Raw genomic sequence first — 24,694 nt, forward strand, 5'->3', positions numbered from 1 at the left:
CTGTCTCGCCGATCTGCAATACGGACCAGGCTGCCTAGGGTGCTTCCTCTACTAACTTTGGGTAGTTCTCATAATAAACATTAAAAAATCACTAAATTAAGCTAGCTAGGGATGCTTGGATTTAATGATTTAAAATATTAAATGAATAAGACAATGCATTTACAGATTTGTTGATTTATAGGTCTATCAACCTGTTTGTAACCATTTAGTGTATTAAATTAAATTACTTAAAATTTATTTTCATAATACTTATGTCTCCAGCTAGTTTGCTTAGAACTTTCATTCGGTGTTAAACGATTGCGTGAGACTGGTTTCAATTTTACAGGGCTATGCAGTTTCAGTGTGGTGAAGTGGGAGCAATTCTGGCTGTGCTTTAGCGTGCCATGCTGCCCCGCCCTTTTCCATGTGGCCACACCCCTTCTGCTGCATGGCACTGTGAGAGGCGACAAGCCGCGCTGTCACTTTCGGTGATCTATTCTGCCGAGCGGGCTGGTCTCACGCTTCGCTGGCCGTGTGAGGAAATGCCGGCCCCGTGGCCCGAGGCCTCTGCCGTGGATCGTTCACTCGCACAGTGAGTATGCTCGCTGTGCGGCCAGTCGGCCCGGGGCGCTCCGGGACTGCCGCTGGACAGTCTTTGAAGTCCTGCATGGGCTGCCCATTGATATTCCCGCGTAACAGGTCGGTATCAGACTGCGGAAATGTGCGGCGTAGCAGAATTGCGCTTTCATCTCTCTGTTTTGCTCGCTGCCTGTGTTACTAAGCACATTGTTGTCTCATGTTGTGTTTGTGCTGAAGTAACAAAGGGGGATTCTCATGCTCTATTGTGGTTGCCTGCTAAAAACAAGAAAACATTCCTTTTGAAAAAGGAAACAAATTGTTTCTAGCTGAAAAGCTACCTGGGAGGTATAAATAGGCATATGCCAAAATGCCAGCGCCGAATGCTTGATTCCTTAACAGGCTCTCCTGCCACAGTTTGGGTTATACGTCCTGTGAAAGTCAACAGACCAAGAGGATTGTATGCTGTGGGGTCTTAAGTTTCTCAGTGGTCTCATCTTTTGCTTAAAAGCCCCACATGTACCTTGTAGTTTCATAGCATAAAAATGGATTTACTGTCATTAATTTCCTCATTTTATAGCATAAATCAGGACACCTTCCCCATGGATTTATATGAGGTATTCTAATTTAAATTTGTAGGACATCAGTTCATGGCTCTGTAAAAAATGTAAGACATATTCACTAAGAGCTCTTTTAGCCTTATTCGAGTCTGGATCCTGTGTTCATTTGTGAGGTCCCACAGACGGACATAGCTGAAAGCTGACAACCTGGCGGTGAGTCATTGATCGCCGATGGTTACCGGAATGATGTATCTTTATATTCTCCATGACCTCGTTATAAATATCCCATGAAACCTTGTTCCTCGGCTAATACGCATGAGCAAAGCTGCAGCAGACGCTCTGCACTCGGGTCGTCTCCCTCGGGTAAATGTGCTGAAATGTGGCGCTCCGCTAGGCTCTCTGAAGGTCCCTGGAACAGCGTCCCCCACCTGTGGCTCACATTCAACGCTCTACAATCGATGCCATTGAATGAAATGCTAATGAAATATAATGACAAAAAGTTTTATATAGTTGGCACTATATAAAATGTTTTTTAACTTTATCAGACAGAGATATTATGTATTGTTTCAAAATATATTGCTCTCTGTCATGGGTTTTTAAAAGAACTATACTGTTAATCTGAGTTTTGACATAGAGAAACCATGATTGTAGTGATGTTACACAGGTATTTCTGGGAACCTGTATTCAGTTTTCTGCTTTAAGATTTCAGATAACCTAAGCTTTGGCAAACATGTAGTGCTTATACACACAATAGGCACAGTATAAAAGATATTAAAGGCTTTTGACGTTAGAGTAATGGAACAAATAGTGTGTGATCATAGTTTTTGGTGGGGCTTCTCCTTTAAGCAAACTTGTCCCATATCAGATACAATATTTACTTTGGCCATGAGCAAATACCACCCACTTTCCTGAAGAGGAAACTGTTTTTCCCCTTGATGAGATCAGTGTGTTTTTATAGTGGTGCAACTGCAGAAGAGCTCATTAAAGCACACAATATTGATATTCCTGCTAACTTGTCCACAAAGTCCTCTTGGTTCTGGATGTAGAGGCTGTCCACGCATTCCACTGTTGCCTGTCATAGTCTGCGATGCTAGAGTGGAGGCGCTGCTTCTCATTGGCTCGGAGCGAGGCCAAACCAGGGGCTTCATCCAATAAGCAACCAAGAGCCCTGCCTTCCCGTGAAAGGGAGTCAAAGGAGTGTCACAACACCCCACACTCCTAGGATCAGCAGCTGCAGTGCAGAGGAGTGATGAATTCTTCCCTTAGCAGCACCAGATGCAATCAATATTAATGCTTACAATCTTTTCTTGTAAGCAATAAATTATGTTGACTGGAATTGAATTTCAGTTTTGGGCTATCCTTAGTGTAAGTGTGGCCTCTGGCTACTTTGGCAGGAGTTAATTGGGCAGAGTAATCTTTTGGACACTGGAACAGGTACTAAACCTGGAATTTATTTGACTGAAAGATGACCGGACAACTGCAATCAGCTTTATAACCCTTGGCACTTCCAGAGCTGTTGCTGGTAAGAGTGTTGTTCTTAGAAAGAATTAAGCAAGAAGGTTGGGAGAGAAGCAGAGGACTAATAAGCTCCATGCAGTTTCTCTGGAATTCCGGTGATACAGACGGGAACAAGAAATTGGCATCACCGCTAGGATTTTGAAAAGCTTACCGGGGTGAAACTTTACGATATTGCATGTTCCAATCCCTGGACTCGTGACTAGCTGTGGCTACTGAATCAGGTCTGTTCTGAAGCCAGGAAGGTCACGGGCACCAGAGGAAGAGGACAGCTGGGAAGAGGGTAATCAGGCATGAAGGAAAAGGTTAGTATGTGCAGTCACCTCCCAAAGGCTGAGGTGGGGAGGCCGGAAATTGGACTGAGTTACCGTGGCCGACCTGCTGCAGAGGGATGGCATTTACTGGTGTCTCAGAGTAAAAGCCCAGAACCTTGCAGTAGTGTAAACACAGAATGGCCTAGGCTGCAGAAAACACTTCTCATATCTTGTTTTCTCCCTCCATCAGATATTACTGGAGGCCCGTGTTTTTCTGGGAAGTCTATAGTGATGCTCGTGGGCGTACCTTGGACTCTCACAGAGTTCAGGGGTTGTCCTTTGCCGGGAATAACCATGGAGGAGGACTGAGATTCTGTTCTGCATGTTTTGTTCAAGGAATTTGCTCAGCTGTGCTGGTAATGTTATGTGAGCTGGCCCCGGAGGAAAGCGGCAGCCCAGAAAGACTACAGGGTACTGTGTGCTGAGCATTGCGCCTCTACCCCGTTTCATTGATGACCTGCCATCGCTGAGCCCTCCCTGTTGATGTTAAGGGACATGTCTGTGGTCTGAATAATGAATGAGTGTGAGGGCAGAGATCTTACTAGGCGATAAGTCTCTACTACATGCTCATGACAGTCTATGGGGTGTGCCAAGATAAGCAGCTTTTGCTCATATCACAAGTATCCCATGATACTTACTACCAGGGTCGCTTAAAAAAAAAAAACTTCAACACAGTTACTCCAGGCTTATTTACTTTTCAAAGGCATTGAATATGGAAAAAGCTTCAAACAGATGTGGCCTTCAGCTGGATCCACCCACTTACTGAATGGAAGTGGTGCTGTTTAAGACACTGTTAAAAATTTATATGGATAAGTAAAGAACATTATTCTTCCTGTTTGCATATCAGCATGTACATCAGTTTTTTAGCTTTCTCATTTACTTGATATGATGTTTTTACTGGGGCAACTGTATCTCTTTCTGGCAGCTTTCATCAGCCTGTTGTCTGTCCCATGTGAATACCTAAGGACTGCCACACAAAGAGTCTCAAAATAGAAGGGCAATTCTAACAGATTCACTAAAACGGGACCGTGCTGGTCCATCTGTCTGCGAAAGTGTGCTGAGCTTGATCCGGGGGGGGGATATCTGATGTGACGGATAAATGCTGTTAAACATCATCAGTGCTTTAGCAGTGTGTGTCCACAGTATGGGGACAAAGTCAGTCCTCTGGTCAGTCAGGTACTAGAAATGCAGTATGTTGAAGAATGTTGGTCCCTCTTTAACACTGTAGAGTCAAAGGACACCAAAATCCTGGTGTTTAAAATGCAGCATGTGTGTGGAATCATTCCATACTCTTTGTCCATTGATTCATCAAGCCACTTGATTGACCTTCTCCACACAGAGCGGTCAGGAGTGTAGTTTGTATTGCTTTTTCCATTGCTTTCTTTTCAGGTCTTTGAGGTGTGTTTGTTATTTGCGGACCTGAACTGAAGCCAGCATATGAAAAGCTGAACCTGGATCTCATTTCATGGTCTTGATGGTCCAGTGTGAATTTATGTATCCAAATAAATTAATGTCAGTTAAATGAATATATAATTGCTAAGCAGCGTTGCTAGCATTCCTGCTGTGTTATTGTGACGTGTAAGGGGGGGCTGTGTAAACACTGGTCAATTTAGGCACATTCTACAGATGTCTTAATGAACTGAAATTTGAAATTTCCCAGAATGCTTAGCTAAATGAAGAGAGTGTACCCTAGAGGTGTACATAGAGGGGTGAGGATTATGCTAAGGGGATGTTATCAGGCTCGAACACATCCTGTTTTCACGGTATTGTGTGCAAGTCTGCCATATTCATCTTTTTGGTGATCTGTTGCTTCTGAAATGCTTAATGTTAAACTGCTCAGCGGGTGCCTGAGCTTTCCTTGTACTTCCCGTAGGAGATTTATGTTACATTTATTTACTTGGTTGCTGCTTTTGTCCAATGAGATGTGCAAGTGAGGATCAGAATTAGCCGGTCCCTGCAGCAAACGGGGTTAAGCACTTTATCCAAGAGTCTGGTACGATGACATCGCCCTCTAGCTTTCTAGCATTTTATGTTGTATAACATTACCTTCAGTTATATACATAAGATGCTAAATATATTTTTAGTATTTTGTAACATTCTACGAAGCTAAATTTAATTCCATACTTTGCAGCCGGTGGCAAAATGGAATGTCTGCATGTGTAAACGTTTTTTAACAAGATTTCGACTCACACCATCATTTATCTGTCAGCCAACATGAAGAAAAGCATCAAGGAAGCTGGATGAGTGATATCTGCGTGCCTGCAGAGCAGCTTCAGATTCAGAAGGTTCACTGTGTTTATGGTGCTTTTGCAGGCCAGTCAGCTTCTGCTCCCACCTGCTCAATGCCATACTGTATGTCCAAACTGACAATGGAAGGTTGGTGACAATCCAAAGGTCTGCGGGTTATTTCCAGCAGTGCTAAGATGTGATTTCAATGCAAATGTTCTCTCTGAAGCTTCTCTGAAAATTCTTCTTCCATTTGCTTTCCACTTCTGTCCCATTCAACTACCAGGCAACGTTTAGTGTGCTGGAACTGACTGCTGGGCTTGCTTTCTAGATTTTGACCAACAAAAAGATACATGTTCTTGTGCTTCGAGCTGTCAGCTGTGCACTACGCTTGTAAACTGTCATTGTAAGAGTTAAGTAACATGTTTGCTGTCTATTGTCTCCTTCCCACTGCAGAGTTGTGTCTGCTAAAGCGTCAGCTTTAGTTATCGTCCTGTGGAGACCGTGTTTCCATAAATGTGAAAAGCATCATTAGAACCTCAGAATGCTTCACCATGGTGATAATACCACACTCCATCTTATATCTCTTCCATTTAACAGTCCTCACTTTTGTTTATGGCTCCATTGTCACCAAAATAATTTTTATTGGAAAAACTTTAGAGGTGGTTATTAGGTCAGTGGGCGAATGGCCGGATGAGCTATTCTTATCTGTTTCCTGTTTTATGGGAGGGTCGTCATGAAGTGGAAAATTCACGGTTTGCAGCAGATACCTGTGCCACTGTTATTGTGGATAAAGACCATTTTTAATGCTCATTATCTGAGGCAGACACCTTTACAGCCATTGTACGAGTAAACATTTTATAAAGCGGCTTCAGTATGCATCAGGGATCCAGCTTGATGCGGGTCTGGTCAGTGATGTTACATCAACATAACACAAACATTAAAAAGGTATTGTGACGGTACCGAGTCAGTGGCAAGAAGGTACAAGATAAGGAACTGATTTAGTTACTCTGTGACTAGGGGGTTTCTTACGGCCAACATGAATAGAGCAAACAAAGCAGCAGGAGCTCCTCTGAACAATGTGCCTTGTTTTTCAAGATCTTTCCAGGCAGAAAAAAAACATTTATTAGGGTTAAAAATAAGCGTATTACAGTAGCTTAGGTGAAGATACAATTAAATTAAAATTAGGCAAGGTCTAACGGTATCTCCACACTTTCGGAAACAAAGATAATTACTAGTCATTAATGCTATAGCACCCTCACTCTGCAACACGATGGCTATTCCAATGTTAAAGAGCATTTCTATGTTAAAGAGACATTACATTCCACCCAGCTAAGTTTTGTCCCCACGTTTTACACTAACACCCGGTCAGATGACCCTCTGCATTCCTTGTGTCCATGTATCTTCTTTAATGACTGAATCAGCATGATATTTCCTGTTCTGTGCTGAATGTGACGAGTGGGTGTGAGAGACCCGTCTGGCTGGGTGGGGCCTCATCATACTCAGGGCTAACAGCCCGACGTGGGGCACTGCGGCCTTCCTGTCAGGGTTTATGCTGTGCTGAGGCTCGTCCACGGTCCCCCCCTCGGTAGGGTGGGTCCGATGGAAGGTAAAAACAACTGGCTTTTCGAGCCGAGGCTCAGCACAGCTGGTACGAATCTGCACTGAAACTCGCTCGGCTGGATTCCTCTGCTGTGACGGGGGGTCTTTTTTTCACCAAAGGCTGCTTTTTGACCTGTGATCAGCTCAGGGAAGCAGAAGAAACCCCAAAATAAAGGAGGCAGCAAGCCAGTGTATGTAGAAGAGAACAGGAAGTTTATGAGAGGCAGCGGATAACAGTAATAACTGGCTTAATGAAGGGACTGAAAGTTCCACCATGATCCCTCTGTTCTGCTCTGACAAAGATGCTTAAAGTGTGTTTCAACAAACTAGCTGCAAGTTTGGATAAAACAAGCTGTTGGAGGCTGTTGCTGGAGGGTTAGTGGAACCGGCGGTTAAAAGAGGCTGCCGGATAATAAAAGGTCAGGCATGAATGAAGCGTAATGGCAGCAGTCCATGCCGTTACTCCTATCGAGACGTCCCTCCTACGGCAATAGGTCAGTGTGCATTATGCACCTGTGGGTGGGTGTGGGCTGTGTTCAAAGACTGTACACAGCAGGGGGAGCATCAATGGATGGATGGACAGACGGGTGGGTGGATGGATGGATGGACGAAGAGACGGATGGAAAAAATCAGGAAAGAGTTCATGTTTGATGATGATATATACCACATTTTCTAGTGTGAGTTTATTTATAAGGAGCCGATAAGGGAAGTGCAGCATGTCCCACGTCTGACATTGACTGTAAGTGAGGTTTAGCCTCTGCTTAGTCTGCCCAGATTTAGGGAGCCAGGCTGTAGTGCCGCAGCGGTGAGTGAGCTGCTATTATTGGAATCCAGAAACTCCCAGCATTTTCTGGAATCTGTGCTGAGGCCCCGGTTTTACTGCGTGAGATAGTAGGAGCCGGTTTAGCCGGACCGCACGCGGAGCGCAGTGCTGGGAATGTCATAGCCCGTCTGGAACCTTGGTGTATTCCTGCAGAATTCCCAGCCTGCGTCCGAACGCGGAGCTACATTAAAGTGACAAGCCGGGGCGAGGTGATCCAGAGAGAACGGGAAGCTAACTCTGCCTTTGCGATATTTCTGCTCCTCCTCCCCCCCATCCCTCTCTCTTTACTCATTCAGCCATAACCAGCGGACGACTACGTTTCAGCACCCAGTGACAGGAGAGATTTCCGCTGAAAACATTGACTTCATGCTGCAAGAGAAGTGAGTATTTTCTTTACTATACGTTTATTTTATCCATAGCATTGCATATTTAAAAGTGATCTCACATGGCCTTGCCAACAAAAGCAGAAATCAATAAGCAGTGACCAGTGGGTGTGAGAGACCCATCTGGCTGTTTGGTGTCTCCTCATTCTCAGGGCTATCAGCCCGTCGTGGGGCAGTGCGGCCTTCCTGTCGGGGTCCTGTCTCCCAATAAGCCTGGCCGAGCTTCTCTCAGATTTTAGATTATAATACTTGAAGTGTCATCATCCTGACTGTGCTGACCTTGTGTCTGATGGCTCTGCTGCTCCCATTGTCAGTGATTACTTTGGAAGTTATTACATTAATTCATTCCACACTTCAGCAGCTATAAGTCATGTCTTTCTCCTGTCATTTGCCAGTATTTGGCCAAAAATCAACTGTACATTTCAAAAGGTGACCACAGCTGTTTAGTAGGCACCCTATTATTTGAAAGTGCGATGTTTCAGGGGGGAGGCCATGTTTAACTTTTGGGCTGTCTGACCATAGGAGAAGGAGATTAAGAGAGCAGGGGGGCACGGGATGCCATGGTAGGTCACTTTGAAGTCCCCCAAGAGCAGGTGATTGGTCAGGTGGAATGGCCGTCTATAGACTGGCACTCTTAGGTCTTAAAGGTGCAGTATCGTCCAGCATTCAGACCTTTCCTAGAAAAACAAGGAGGCTGTGCAGAGGACAGCAGAGTTCTATGCCTCAGAGAGCCCGGGGCCCTAGCTGATTTCTGGCAGTCCGTTAGGCGATCGGGCGCAGCCCTGCAGTAAACCCTCCCCCGGTGCTCCCTGTTCCCCATCCTTTAGTTATCACTGCATATCACATTACCAGGGGTGAAATCAAAACAGAATTTTGGTCTAAAAATATGGGACCTGACCATCTAGTTTGACCCATATAAAGCCACTTGATCACATGACTGTGGTCATTCATTTGCTACAGGAGTTCTAATAAAAATGCAAATGATTGGCTAGCATGTCGGGAGTGAGAAATATGTTACAAATGACATTTGTTGCTATTATTGTTATCATTATTATACATTCCATTGCATCGCAGTGATTGTAATGCAGTGGGTGTAATGCAGCTGTTTCTCACTGCATACACTGGAAGGTGACCAGCTTTAGAATAACACCCACACACTGCATACAATGGAAGGTGACCAGCATTAGAATAACACCCACACACTGTATACACTGGAAGGTGACCAGCTTTACAGTAACACCCAGACACTGCATACACTGGAAGGTGACCAGCTTTAGAATAACACCCACACACTGCATACACTGGAAGGTGACCAGCTTTACAGTAACACCCAGACACTGCATACACTGGAAGGTGACCAGCTTTAGAATAACACCCACACACTGCATACAATGGAAGGTGACCAGCATTAGAATAACACCCACACACTGCATACAATGGAAGGTGACCAGCTTTACAGTAACACCCAGACACTGCATACACTGGAAGGTGACCAGCTTTAGAATAACACCACAGACTGCCTCTGTAGATGCGCTTATATTTGTTTGACTTGTAAGCAAGTGACTTGTTGAGTTCTCCCTCAAAGGCCGACTGAGTGAAATCATGGTGCCCTGCCTTCCCAGGGAGGTGAGGTCGGGTTATAAGCCGCTTAGATGAAAAATGGGAGCTGGGTGTTTAGGCCAATGTCACACAGCCCCATCAAGCCAGGCCTAACCCAGACAGAGACAGGCAGCCTTTTTAATTAACAGCTGGGTGTCTGTGCCTGACTGTATGCCTTTGTGTGGGGGTGTGTCTGTGTCTGCAGAGCTTGCTGAGGGGGGCCACCTAAAGGGCCTCATTTGTATAGCTGACTTCATTACTTGCTGAATCCTAATGACTTTAAAGCACCCATGAGTCCCCAGGAAGTTACAGTGATTTGTCTGTTTACTCTGTTACCCTGAGGCCTTTCACTGTTAAAATATCGCCGTCAAAATACCGGAACATTCTCCAGCGTTTTATTTCCACCGCCCACACTACTGCCCAGGGTAATTTAAAGGGCTGCAGCGGCCAGGTGCAGTGAATGCAAATGATGATGGAGAAGACTGCAAGGATCGCAGTGCTGTTCTGTCCCATGATGGAAAAGACTGCAAGGATCGTAGTGCTGTTCTGTCCCATGATGGAGAAGACAGCAAGGATCGCAGTGCTGTTCTGTCCCATGATGGAGAAGACTGCAAGGATCGCAGTGCTGTTCTGTCCCATGATGGAGAAGACTGCAAGGATCGCAGTGCTGTTCTGTCCCATGATGGAGAAGACTGCAAGGATCGCAGTGCTGTTCTGTCCCACCCCGCATAAGTGTGTATGATGAGGCCCCAGCAGCAGGGACACTGGGGACAGCTGAGGCTTTGGGATGTGTCTGCAGATGCCCCAAAAATGCAGGCAACACCTAACTGTATCATTTACCCCTTGGGAGTCCAACTGGCTGACATTGTTCTTCAGTATAATAAAAGAAAATTGGGTGTCTTTGAGAACGATATTTATCAGGTTAAATGAAAAGAACCACCCCCCCTATTGGTTAGTTAAACTTTATTCAAAAAGTGTTTTTTACATAACTAATTGCAGTAGTGATTACACCAAAGCTCCATCTGTCCTTGTCCAAAGCAGAAAGTTCTATCCTTGTGTGTGTGTGCAGCGCTGCCATGCTGGATGTTTGAGGTGCCCGTAATAGCAGGCCGTAGTATAATGAATTATGTGAGCCTGGTTAATATCGCCGGTTGTAAACAGCTTTGTGATAAATTACTTGTGTGTAGCCTGTTGTTTACACCGCAGCCCTGTACTGGAAAAATGGTTACGTAAGATGGATGGATATTACATTGTTGTTGCTTTCTACAGAAAACACCTGTCAGTAGTCTCAAATGCATCTGAAGCCTCAGATTCTGTTTGTTTTATAGAGGGTACAGACATTGGCTCCTTTGGCCCTACACTCCCACAGTCATTGATGACAGTCCTAATTTCAGCTCGGCCTCTGCAAAGGCGTTAATGTAGTAGGGCCCCAGTCCATGCTGGGAGGAAGTGATGGCCATTGTTGGGTGGTGCCCTAGTTGGCCAGGATCCTGGACTTCTCACTTACCTGATATTTCCCTCTCTTTCCTGACAAAATATCCATGGCACATTATTTAGTTCTTGTAAACACAAAAATAATAAATAAGGGTAAATAATCACGGGGGATGTGCAGAGCGTCCCTCAAATGTGCAAAAGCTCTTCAGGGGGCTGTACTTCAGAGTGAAACAGCAGCTTCTGCTGTTTTTCTCATTGATTTCAGCGGGAGCACATGTCTGCCTTTCCACTGTGTCCTCACCTTAAGCACAGCTGTAAAAGACAGTCATCATTGATTTGGGATCAACTGAAACCTCAGTTGACTTATTGAACTTGTACTTGGGCTTGTAAAACTCATGAGACTTGGTGGTAATTGGTGTCAGAAAGTGCATGGTTAACTAACCATTAATCTTGAACATCTGAGTTTAACTGAAAGATTAATTTCCCAACAGATCAATTTATCAGTTAGATGGCTGCACATGACAGGTGTACAACAATGACTCAGTGAAGAGCTGCAGCAACAGGTCTTTTGTGTGGACAATCTGTTTCAGAGCAAAAAAGATAAAAAAAAAAAAAAACAGATAAAACGATCCCTGGGATAATTAGATCACAGCCAATGCAACCTTTTCTTCAGCTATTAACCCAGATAGGCTCAGTATTAAGGTTTGGCCAATTGACCAATAGAATCAGCCAGTATTAACGTTCCATGAAAGAATTGGCATTGGCAGAAACTCTGCAGGTGAAACACCAATGGTGCCTCTTTAAACACTGATGATGAGAAAATAAGCTCTCTCACTGGGGGAAATGCTGGGAACTGGCCTTCCTGTGTTGTATCTTGCAACTCTTAGCCACGGGTCATTAAGTTTGGCCAAAGAGCTGTTAGTGATTGACCGTAAAGGGAAAAAGTATATTTACCAGACAAAACTTATGAAATGCACATACTTTTTTGTACATGATAATAATTTGTGATGTTTTTGTTATTCTGTTAAGTAGCATCAACGACATACTAAATCTGATCTTGTGTGGCATTCTGAGAGTTCATGTTATTTACTTGTTCTAAGGTTAAGTTACAAGGTTATAACATGGCTTGTTATATTTAGATTTTTCTATGTATTGACCTTTCTGAGTCTGCAGTTTTACAAATTGACTCAGTTATGTCAGTCATAAACACCTGTTTAAATAAAGCTGGAAGGTAACAGTTGTATTGGTACTGAAGACGGAGTTTTCCTATCTGGTGTGGATCTCTCAGTTCATGGATCACCAGCAGGCTGATCCTTGTTTCCTTGCCAAGGCCTTGCTTTCTCCTCATGAATTTAAGGGCTGTTGGTCAGACAGCTAGCTCTACTACGCCAGCTGTACTATTTCACTGACTCGCATCATTAACAGTTGGGATGCACGATAATATCGGTCACCGATAATTATCTGCCGATAATGGCAATTATGACGTCACACCGATAATTGTGATAATGAAAATTCAACCGATAATGAAATCCGATAATTATGAACTTAATTTAGCCTCCAAATTTGCGCAGTTCCTACTACTGTAATTATGCACAGATCCTACTGTGGTTATATTCTGTTCTGTGAATAGACCAATTATGTTGACACTGACTTCGCATTATTCTTTAATGTTATGTTCAACATTACAAAAAATGGCTTACTTTTAAGAGCCTTGTTGTGCAATGAAGTATTTCATTTTTTTTTTCCTAAAAGCTTACCATTACACATTGACAATTTGTTGTAGGTTGGATGTTGGATTTGATGCCTGTCCACATTAATGTGAAAAAGTAGAAATAAATTCTGCTTTTGTAAAGTTACATTTGTTCTTGTTTTTCTGTACTCCTTTTTTTATTAGGTCTTTTAATACAAATATCGGTTTGACATTATCGGCTATCGGCTGTAAGGAGGAGCAAATGATCGATTATCGGTATCGGTTGAAAAATGCATTATCGTGCATCAGTAATTAACAGTATGGCATAGTACCTGGTAGTTCAGCTTAAGCGTGACACGGGCAATAAAGAAATGCTGTCATTTGGGTCAATAGAGGAATCTTTGTTACTGCATATTTTGCATCCTTTCAGCTTCTGGAAGTTGGGATTTAAAGTCACCTGGATGCCAGGAATGGAAAACTAGCTATGTAGTGTAGATTGTGTTCTTACATGACGTCTTTGCGTGGGAGCTCAAAGGTGAATGAAATTTAGTTTTGTGTTGTTTCTGTTTTCTTATACACAATACATGTTCATTTGAGAGGTTCGTCTGCATGGAGTTTCGCCAGGTGTTCTGTCTCCTTCCCACAGACCTAAGCAGCCATGGTGGTTTGGATTAATGTGCGCGTGTGGGCATCTGTGCCCTGGGGTTTCCTGATTTCCTGTTCGGGGCTGTGCTTCCTGGGATTGGCTCCAGGGCCTCTGCACTACTGCATTGGAGAAGTGGCTTCAGAAAATGATGGATATACATGTTTTTCATTCCTATGAGTCCCTGATGTGGTATTAGTATACGCTCTTCATGCTGATGTTTGTTTTTCAGTGGCAAACAATTCTTTCTGTGATGCTTGATCTTATATCACTGTTGACAGTTTGTTTCCTACGTGTCACTCCTCTTGAAGCACTCAACAATTTTCAGGGTTGAAAGACAATAGTCCTTGAGCTGAGGATGACCACGACTGCCCTCAACCATTTCCTGTTTCCTTTGTCTCCCTGTAGTCCGAATTCCTGCATGTCCAATCCGAAGTCCAAACAGAGGACCCCCAGCATGGTGAGCGAGTCGTCCACAACCATGACCTCATCCACTGGGGACCCGCCTTCTGTACCAAAGGTAAGGAAGTGGTTCACTGCTTATGGTGTGCTGGGGAAATTGCAAACATACCATAAGCTGGCTATTCCCATTGTGTTTTATCAGCTCTTAGGAATTTCTGTTTACTGTCTTTGGATCCTTAACGAGAATCCAAATGGAACACGGCATTTACGTCGTTATTGTTCTTGTAATTGAAGAAAGAAATAGATTTATTTATGCATTTCACTGTGGTTTCCTGTCTCCTTGGTTTAATGGTACAAAGGAGTTCAGCTGAGTCAGCTGGTTTAAGGAATGGCTGGGGCCTGTTTTGGATGGCTTGACCCATGGGCGTCTTATTTGCCTTGAGAACTTCAGCCATGTTGACACAAGTGACACAAGTACGTAGCCAGCAGGATGAAATGCCTCGTGCCAGATGGCTATTAAAGAGAAATCCAGTGGCTGCGATGCTGATGTCACGTCAGAAAGAATTGTGTCTGGAAATCTCATGTTTAATAAGCCAGTGTTTGGAGCCACGCCCACTCTGCTGCATCACATTGGTAACTCATGGGTGAATTTAGCATATGGCCTGAAATGTTTTCAGCAGCAGAACCTTTCTCAAGTGTAGCCTGGCCTTTAATTTTTTTCTTTCTGTTTTTTTTGGCAATGTTCTTTAAACTAGGGAGGTTTTTCAAAGGCCTAATTTGCCATTGTAAAATCCGGGAATTCATAATATGTCTTCTGCTTATTTTGCAATTGGAGCTCTGTTGAAGGTCACTGCAATTAGCCATCCCAAAAGAAGTTTCTCCCACAGCCCTGACAGATTGCATCTAGAAAAAAGGCATCTCCTGAGCCAAGGAATTTGGCAGGATTTGGAATAAAAATTTGACTATTGATGATAAGGGAGTATACCGTTTGTCTAAAGCCAGATTATGTTAAATATGGGTTAAACTTGTTTCAGTGAATGAAAGCGATGGAGAGGACTGCCTTTAATGCAGCCACAGGGTAAGGAACACCATGTCTGCACTGCTGAAGCAGCATAATGGGGTGACGCTGGCAGTTCTTGCCACGCTAAGTAAATGCGCACTGTAGCACAGCGATGCATAGAAAAGAGGGCAGCTCATTTTCTGTCAAATGATTTGCCTGCATTGCTGGTTTTGTAAACGCCATGTGCGGTTGATCATTAACTGTATCCACTTGGGCAGAACCTACATGTGGAATGAAGTATTCCTTGCGTATTACAGACAAAAATAATCCAGTGTTATTAAAGCAAATTTACTTCTGCACTTTAAATAGCCTTAGACGGTACTTATTCTTTTCATTCATCAGTCGGAATCTAATGGTACTTAATTGCACTTTAATAAGCATTGTGAAAAGTTCCCCATTGGCGAATCATGCTTCTTAGCTTCCAGCAAGTAGGTGTGATTTACTGAGCATGTTAGCAGGCTGTTGCGCATAAGTCAGGAGCTGCATTGATGTTTCCAGCGCCTTCCCGCAACATCCCTGGCACACCCTGCAAGTTAATCTGCCTGCGGTGGAAAAATAATCTGTTTTTATTATCAGCAGGCCCTTTGTGTATCGTAGGCCTCCAAGTCCAGCGGGAAGGTGCACAGCTTTGGGAAGAGGGACCACGCCATCAAGCGGAACCCCAACGTGCCCGTGGTGGTGAGGGGATGGCTCTACAAACAGGTGAGTCTACCGACTGCCACTCAGGTACGTTAACAAAGCCTAATTGGCCATAACCTGGATGTATACACCTGTAATACACAGACCTAATCCATCCTAAAAACATTCAATGATGAGTGATCAGATCAGTGTTTTAAGTCATTTATTCTAAAGGTTTGTGTGTAAAATAAACTACATGTCAAATGAAAATAATGGCACAAAAATAAGTTTGTCTTGCACTTTAAATGCCGATGCACAATTAGCAGTCGCAGAGTCAGTCTCCGTTGGCAGACTGATGAAGTCTGCTTTGTCCGGCAAACTTTCTCATTCAATGCTTGCAATAAGAAATCAATGGCAGGACATAGACTTCAAAAGGTTACTTGTCTCCCCATTTCCAGGACAGCTCTGGGATGAGGCTGTGGAAACGAAAGTGGTTCGTGTTGTCTGACCACTGCCTGTTTTATTACAAAGGTGGGTCACACTATATGCTAGACTACAATGCTGATATGGGGAATTGTCTGTGCTGATTAAACAATCATGCTGATTAAAACACTAGTGCAATGAAAGAACCCGCAGTCTTACTGAAAATGTGCTGGACTGAATATCATAACATGAGGAGGGGGAAGGACGAATATTACGACAGTGATGTCACTGCTGGGCAGTGACCAAAGGTGTCTATAGTATTAGTCTATCATACATTCAGTAGTCATCTTATTAGTGTTGGATCACACCCAAGGTTAGGTGCAGCTCTCAGAGGGAGGCAGCCACCAGAGGCAGCATTGCCCGGCGGTGTGTGGGCTTGTGAAAGGGTGGCATTATTATTTTCTACTATGTTGTGTTTAATCCTATTACATGGTCTGCTGAAGAAAAAGTAGTGTTATAAATGCAAATGAAGGGTCTTTCATAGACACTCATCCCACTTTCTCACTTTCATTTCATATCAGTCCATGTGGTTCTGCCTACAAACATGCCAGCATAAAACAAACGGAAATAAAATACTGCATGAGAAAGTAATTCCAAATGTGTGCTGTGCTGGGGGGGGGGGGGGGGGGGTTCACTTGTCCTCAGTTGCATTACAGCTGAAATTCTTCCAATCGAACCTTGGCAAACCATGTAAAACTCTCTGAGGTTGTCATATGAAGACAAGACCTCAAACTTCCCAGTGTATTGCTGACATTTTGTATATAGTCAGGAATACTTTAGCGTGGCTCATGCAGACCGCATGTGGACACAGACACACAACTCTGCAGGTATAACAATTGAGTTTCCCTGGCGCAGTTTTATTTTGAATGACACATAAAAACTTAATTTGCAAGTCATAGGATCCTTGTGGTAAAATGAAGCCATCTTTGCATTTTTATGCTTTATTTATGATCCATATCCGGCACTCTATTCAAATCTGGCCCTCGATTCCAAATCCAGGCCTTGTTTTCAAGTCTCCCAGGTAGTTAGCTTAATAATTTCTGTCTCTAATTGGCCAGAGGCTTCACAACTGGCTCTCAGGTAAAGGAAGGCTGGAAAACCAGCAGTGCTCGGCCCTTGAGGACCGTGATTTGAATAACCCTGCTATAAAGTATTGCGTGATGAGGCTGTGAGTACAGAAAGTGTCTTGCTTTATACATTAAATATCTCCATGCAGGAATGCACCCATGGACCACTAGGACAGTGTCATAGTGAAGGCATGCTGTGGTTATTCCTGGATGCTGCAGAGAACATTATTTTGGAGTTATTTTGCAAAAGTATTTGGGTATTTTTAGCATTTCTTACCGAGCTTCCCCAAGATTTTTCCATCATCCTGTTTAAACACATGGCAACATCCCTCCATAAGGGGGCACTCTTCTCATTCCTTACAAATGTGTAAATGCACTTGAGCAGTGTTTCCCAACCTGGTTTTTGGGGACCCCCAGCCAGTCCACGTTTTTGCTCCCCTTCCAGCTCCCTGCCAGACAGTCCACATTTTCACCGGGAGCTGGGAGGGAGCAAAAACGTGGACTGGCTGGGGGTCCCCCAGGACCAGGTTGGGGAACACTGCACTAGAGTATTAGGGAGCAGTGGGGTAGCGCTGAGTGTCACTGTGCCCCCCGCAGACAGCCGTGAGGAGGCCGTCCTGGGGAGCATCCCCCTGCCCAGCTACGTCATCTCTCCAGTGGAACCTGCCGACCACATCAGCCGCAAGTACGCGTTCAAGGTGAGGCCCCAGACACATGCCTGGCACCGGGTTCCTGGCCCCTTGCCCTCATGGGGCAATTAAAGCAAGGAGAAGCAAAGCTGATTCGCCCCCGTACTGCTGACAATGCGGAGAAACTTAATCTGAGTGTCTGTGTCTGTATGTGTGAGTGAGTAATTGTCTCTATGTATGTGTGTGTGTGTGTCCGTCCTCATTGATCTCCATCCGATATCCCTCTGCACTGTAAGGCCAGCATGTCACTGCTACAGTGATAAGGAGCCTGGCCGGCTGCAGAGTTCATCGCTTCTGAGTCATGGTGTCTTTGGGCCCTGCTGCTTGAACATTTCACGAGCCGGGCCCCTGCCGGTGTAACCTCCGGCTCCTGAGGCAGCAGATCTGCCTGATCTCTCCTCTGTGACACTTTGCTGCTTACTCAGTGTGCTGCCTGCTCGATAGACTCCTGTATTTCTGCAGCACATTTACTGTGACTAATATCGAATGGCTTCTTTACCAAAGCACAAAGCAGATTCTGGTCATTTACAAGTATTTTTGGAATACGAACTGTTGTAAGTTATGTAAGTTCTACTAATCTTCACGTGGAGGGCCTTGCAGCATCAGCATTGAATAATGTGCTGTGCTACACAGTGTTTTTTTTCCTGCTGTAAGGCTTTAGTGATTGTAGTATTACAATATGTGGGACCTGCAGTAAAAGCAATACCTACTGTGTAAGCTGGTGCTGATCGATCTTCTTGATATCTCATTCTCATGTGCTAGTTGCTTAAGCTGTTTCATACTAATTGTATAAACTATTAGTTTGGCCTCACACCAAACCGTAACAGGGGCTACATGTTGAACTTACTGCTCTCATAATGAGATATTATACTAAACTGAGTTTCAGCACAAGAAAAGGGCTTCTCCAATGCTATGGACTATGAATACATTGTCACAGACACTCTTCTCATTCCTTCCAAGTGTGTAAATGCACTTGAGCAGTGTTTCCCGACCCCGTCTTTGGGGAACCCCCAGCACCACCTCTTTGCACACACCTCAATGGGTGAATGATGTGAAACAGTGAACCGAAAATACACAGCCCTAACCTTAACCATAAGTAACCAAACGAAATCACAGATGGTCCCCACAACATCAAAATGACAGATTTTTATCACATTGTGGGGACATTTGGTTCCCAGTGTAATACATACATGACACACACACACACCCCCACACACCCACAGACACATATATATTATGGCACCCCAAACAGGAAATATTTAATCATGTTTGATAGATATATATATGTCATCATTCCATATATTCCAGGTTGTGTCGTGTGTGTGTGTATATATATATATATATATATATATAGAGAGAGAGAGAGAGAGAGAGAGGGTGTGTATATAATGGAGGTTTACTACAGCACTACAGCCGCGACACAGTAGTTGATGATGTACAGCTGTTGATGTTGTAGAGAGGAATATCCCTGCCTTTGTGAAGTAAGTGTGCTGCTCTTTTTCTCTTTCGCTTTTTCTGTGCCGCTTTTCTCATGCCGGTGTGCCTGTCTGTACTGCTCCCACCCTGCCTCTCAGCTTTCCATCCACTGCGTATCTTTGCCAGCATTGCAGAGAGGCAGATTAATTATGCATTAGGCCCCACAGTCCAAGTAACACATAGGTGCAAAGTTCTAGGGCTCTGTACTGCATGTTAATTATTTAGACCTATTAAGTACTTACTGTGTCCGGTGGCCAGCAATGATTGTATTTTACTGAGTCTGGTATTGTCAAGTGGAAAGTGCATTCTGTGACTTTCTCTGGTGACGTTTTCTCCATTTCCATCCATCCATCCATACAGCTTTTGGCTATTTTGAGGTCCCTGTTTCGCATTATTCACCAGTTGAGGTGTTTGCAAAGGTGTACCTATACCTTTTACCTATACCTTTTCTAGGGTAGCAGACTTTCACTGATTGGAAGAGCATGTCCTACACAAAACAAATATGTTGTCATTATGTACATTATTTATGGAAACTGCCTGACTTTTGCTTACCCTCCGTTCACACAGCAGGTGGTGAGAGTGTCAGCGATCGCTCCGGCTGCCTTGCCCGCAATGCTAGCGTACGCTGGGGACGCACTCTGACATAGGCAGGATGGGCACTTGGGCAGGAACAAGGCCGTCCAGGATGCTGCGTCCTTTAACTTTTTAAGGGGGTCGCAAAACAAACAAATGCGTAGCTTATCTTTGTGCCGACTGCTAATTATCGTATCGTTTGTCTAAGCACACGTCATTATGTCACGACAAACACTAATGCTATATATATAAGTAACGTTACCGATACACAATTCACATTGTATTGCATGCTTTGCGCTAAATTTAGCATGCGGTTTTCTTCATTTTTTTCACAAAAATAAATTATGTACTTCACCAGCTCATCTCGAACACCTATAATTTCAGACACCTTGGTCTGTGCAAACAGGGACACGTCATAAATAACTGGGATCCCCGCTATGGCAACAATCAGTTTTATGGGATGCCATCGGAGTATAAACCGTGAGACATACTGCTTCTGGACAGGTTATTTTTTATCCTCCAGACACCGCATTTTCCCCTCTCTCCCTACACCACCAAAAATCTGTTTGAATCCTAAAAGCAGCACTCACCTGATGCTAGTTATATCTCAGGTTAGGGTTAGAACCGCTGCAAAGTTGTTTTAATATCGCACTGTCGCAGCACTTTTGCTTGGAACCGTTGTCATGATAATGCGCATTATTAACGCTCCGTGCAAATTGGGGAAAAAATTATTTTGTGTATTAGCCTAAGTATATCTTAGTACTGAAAGACCTGTTTAACGCGTACATTTGTAACGTGTCGATATGGTATAAAAATGCACGTCAACCCGGGTTTTTTAAAACCGTATTTTTATGCTGTTTAATTTTTATGGTAACTTTAGGGTAAAATGCCCTGTCAAGACATATTCCGTCTGACGGTTTATACCCTGACGGCATTCCATACAATGTCCTCTCTGTCGTACTTGGGGACTGTTTGGTCGGAACAAACGTTTTCACGCTTGTATTCTCTGAAACGCTCTTTAGCGGAGCACCTCTGCATTCCGATTGGTAGTTTACAAAATAAACTCTGCTGTATGAGCCACTTATTTTCTTTTGTTGACTCTCCGCTGACTTCCCTCTCCTACAGTGCTGTATATTTCTGCAGACTTTTGATCTTCGAAAAGAGACATCGGAATAACACAGGACAGTATCAGATATACACACAAAACAATACTTTTGCTGACCACAAGTGCCCAGAAACAGACCCAGGGAAGCCAGGCCGTGGCCAAAGGCAGTACAATAAACATGCTCTTGCTAAGTTGAAGCAGGCTTTCTAAGAACCAAAGGGAGTGCCTCATATTGATCAGAGTGCAGAGGCTTACAGTATATGGAAAGGTATGCTGTCTCTGTTTAGCTATTTGGGTGGTGGGGGCGTCTTTTGCAACCTGGTCAGCACTTTCTCTCCGAGTCCCGGCTCGGACTGCTCTGGACCTGCAGAGCCGGGCTGAATAGACTCTATCCCAACAGGCTTTTTTTCTGGCATCTCCAGACTAAAAGAAGGAGCTGGATTGTCACCCAGCGCCAGCACAGAAACAGTGCAAACACCGCAGAGCTCCTCGCTCTCCATCTCATTTATCATTCCAACCTATATTGCATCCAGACCCGCATTTAGACTGAATGCATTAGACCCACTGCCCAGCAGGGCCGCCCCTAGCCTCTGCACTGTGCTGCCAGGGCCCGACTCCAGCTCACACCCTGACCTTGTGTCAGAGAGGCACGGATGGATGGATGGATGGATATTACAATGTTATGGTTGTTATTTTGATCACATGACCCTTAGAGTGGCTCTGGATATGCAGTTTAAGCAGAGACGGTGTTATAGATGAGTGTCATACTTTGTGTGTACTCCGCCCCCTCTGCACCCCGAACCCCTTTTGTAAAAAGTTTAGGGGAAATTGTGTCCAACTAGAACTGCATATTTTTGGGTCACAGGCAGAGCAGAGCATCTAGCGGATGGGAGGGGGGGCTGGGCAAGGTGGTGTGGTGTGTAGGACATGGAGCCTCGCCAGCAGGGGGCAGCAGCCTCCCAAAATGTCATCTGGCCTCATTCGTCTAGAGGAAACCTGTAACAATTTCAGCTAGAGGCCAATGATGGAATAACTGGTACAATCTCCTTGCTTAGGAATAGTGATGCCGTCATCAGTCATGACATCGTACTTACTATGCCGCAGTTTCTTTGTGGACTGTTTGTGTGGCAGTGAGCCGCCGTCTCCCACGGCGACTGAGCAGGTGACACTGATGCCCCGCCCCTTCCCCACAGGCCAGCCACACGGGCATGCGAGCCTACTTTAATAACAAGGAGGCCGTGGCGGGCTCCCGGACTGAGCACGGCGGCATGCGCACCTACTTCTTCAGCGCCGACACCCAAGAGGACATGAACAGCTGGATCCGGGCCATGAATCAGGCGGCTCTTGTGCAGGCCCCCAGCACCCAGAGGTCAGAGGTCAACAGTGCTTTGTCAGTACTGCTTTATAAAACAAGCTATTTTAAGCCATAATGGTCCATCCATCATGTCATGGGTATAACCTGAGGTTAGGCTAATTCTAGCCCTCTTAAGTGCACATGGCCAAAATATTTTCCGTGCTTCTGTTTTTATTTTGATGTTGTCTTTCTGTGTGGGATAGCTGGTACTAGAACTCCCTTTGCACCCCAGCCCACCCCTGACACTGATGTTCGAGCTTTGCATCAGTTTGACTCTCATTTTCCGCTCGGATGAGCTCAGGAAGAGGACAGAGAGTGTTCAGTGCTTTCTCTGGCTGCCTGAGAGAGGAGCATGAGAAGCTAACAGTTGCTGGATGACGTCTGCATTGAGAGGACTTGTGGCTTTCTGCCCACAGTCTCTCGCCGTTGCCATGTCTGAACGTCTGTTTTGATGTGTGATCATATGGGAGTCCTGTTCTGCTCAATACAAGTGTAATACTCTGTCACACTTTTATAAATATCTAGTCCGTTACACATTGGCTACGTTCACACTGCCAGGAAGTGACTCAAATCAGATTTTTTGCCTTAATATGACACAGATCTGATCTTTTCAGGGCTGTGTGGACACGCAAATCTGATCTTTTCAAATCGGATTTGTGTCACTTTCATATTTGGTACTAAATCTGATACGTATCCGATTCGCGACCATGCGACCTGAATGTGAACACTCAGATCGGAATTCATGTGGCTTTTTGCTTATACGCATGCGCTGACATCAGCCTGCACCGGCAGCGCAGGAAGGTAAAAATGGAGGAGAGCTGCGATAAGAGTCAGTGGAAGGATGGAGAAGTTGGGGATTTAATTAATATTTGTGGAAATGAATCTGTTCAAGCTAAACTGGAAGGAACCTATCGTAATAGAGTAGTATTTGAAATAATTGCCAAAGAAATGGCACAGCGCGGACACGAACGTGGCTACAATGCCAAAGAAAAATAAAGAGCCTGAAGACAAAGTTTAAGGAGGCAAAAGACTCGAATCAGCGCAGCGGTCATGGCCACACAATGTGCCAATTTTACGACCAGCTTTTTACCCGTGTAAAAACGTATCAATGTGCGCATGCGTGATGTTTCGGAGGACCGATGCCTTCACATTACAGTCAGATACAGGTCACTTGTACTTATGAATGTGAGCCGTCAAGATAGACAAATCCGATCTGAGCAAAAAATCGGAATTGAACAATGTGGCTGGCAGTGTGAACGTAGCCTTAGTTTGGTACAAACATGAATTAAATTGTGAAACAGTTCAACATGGTTCACTTGCACCTATCCGGAGGAAACCTGCCTGGATTACATACTCTGAGTTTTTATGGTTGGTTTGTTGGTTGTCTGGTTGGTTGATTGTTTGGTTGTCTGGTTAGTTGGTTGGTTGGCTTGTTTTAGTTAGTTGGTTGATTGTTCAGTTGTTTGGTTGATTTGTTGTCTGGTTGGTTGATTGGTTATTTGTGTGGTTGTCAGATTGGTTGTCTGGTTGTTTTATTGATTGTTTGATTGTCTGATTGGTTTATTGATTGATTGGTTGTCTGGTTGTTTTATTGATTGTTTGGTTGCCTGGTTGGTTTATTGATTGATTGATAGTCTGGTTGGTCTATTGATTGATTGGTTGTCTGGTTGTTTTATTGATTGTTTGGTTGTCTGGTCGGTTTATTGATTGATTGGTTTTCTGGTTGGTTTCTTGATTGATTGGTTGTCTGGTTGGTTGGTATGTGGTTGGCATGCCATTCACCGTCACCTGTGCTCCCCACCCGCAAGCCTTCAGGGGAAATTTTAAGGGGAACTGCTACCTCCTGGTGTCCCACTGGGAAAGCATGTGGCTCCTCTGTAGCAGTGGCGTGACCCACATTGCTTTCCCAGCAGTGCAGGAACAATGCGACATTTCTCACCCTGCCGCCACTGTTCCCGTGGCAGCCTCCCCCCCACCCCCATGCCGTCACACTAGCTCACTGAATAGCCCTTTCCTCTGCACTCTGCTGTTCCTGCAAACACGACGGCTCCAACATGAATCGGCTTTTTATATATTTTTTTCTTTAATTTGTGGCGCACAGATTGCTTGGATTCCTGGAAGTCCAAGCTCTGGCGACACAGTGGCAGTCCTCCTCAGGTAGGGGGAGCTGTCACTAGCTCAGATCAGAAACAGTACATTCAGGACCAAGCCCCATGCACTAGTGTTGATCCAGGCATACTAAACGGAAGTACTTCTTGGTGAAACCATTCCTGTAAAGGGCTCACGCAAGAGAACTGCATAAGGTAACAGCGTATTAACCAGAAACTAAAACAGCACCCTTTGGTGTTAACGCTGGTGCTTCTGTGTCCCACTCCCTCTGTGGCCAGCTTTTTGGTTTGCTGTCTCTTGCTTTGCCTGGTACAGCAGTGATCATTGTTCGCCGGAATTGCTGTGATGATGTCAGAGCGATTCGCCAGCCTCACTGTAGATGTCCTCGATCAAAGGGAGAGGCCAGTAGCTATC

At 44.5% G+C, this 24,694-nt stretch overlaps 1 protein-coding gene across 11 annotated transcripts in view; it reads left to right on the forward strand.

Annotated features, from left to right (window-relative positions):
* The window catches only part of LOC111840595 (pleckstrin homology domain-containing family A member 7-like), a 75,302-nt gene that overhangs the window by 28,819 nt on the left and 21,789 nt on the right, over positions 1-24,694 (forward strand). For 6 of the 11 annotated variants that reach the window (XM_023805605.2, XM_072718065.1, XM_023805591.2 and 3 more), the window contains 6 exons: positions 7,892-7,975; positions 13,753-13,864; positions 15,404-15,508; positions 15,883-15,955; positions 17,572-17,672; positions 22,011-22,186. In XM_023805605.2, the coding sequence (XP_023661373.1) occupies positions 7,892-7,975; positions 13,753-13,864; positions 15,404-15,508; positions 15,883-15,955; positions 17,572-17,672; positions 22,011-22,186 (651 nt within the window). Of the gene's footprint in view, positions 1-424; positions 572-623; positions 679-2,315; positions 2,936-6,696; positions 7,267-7,891; positions 7,976-13,752; positions 13,865-15,403; positions 15,509-15,882; positions 15,956-17,571; positions 17,673-22,010; positions 22,187-24,694 lie in introns of those variants that run through there. The other 5 variants (XM_023805637.2, XM_023805645.2, XM_023805654.2 and 2 more) reach the window with 5 other exon arrangements.

Source organism: Paramormyrops kingsleyae, chromosome 11 (assembly GCF_048594095.1).
Source record: "Paramormyrops kingsleyae isolate MSU_618 chromosome 11, PKINGS_0.4, whole genome shotgun sequence".
NCBI classification, from domain to species: domain Eukaryota; kingdom Metazoa; phylum Chordata; class Actinopteri; order Osteoglossiformes; family Mormyridae; genus Paramormyrops; species Paramormyrops kingsleyae.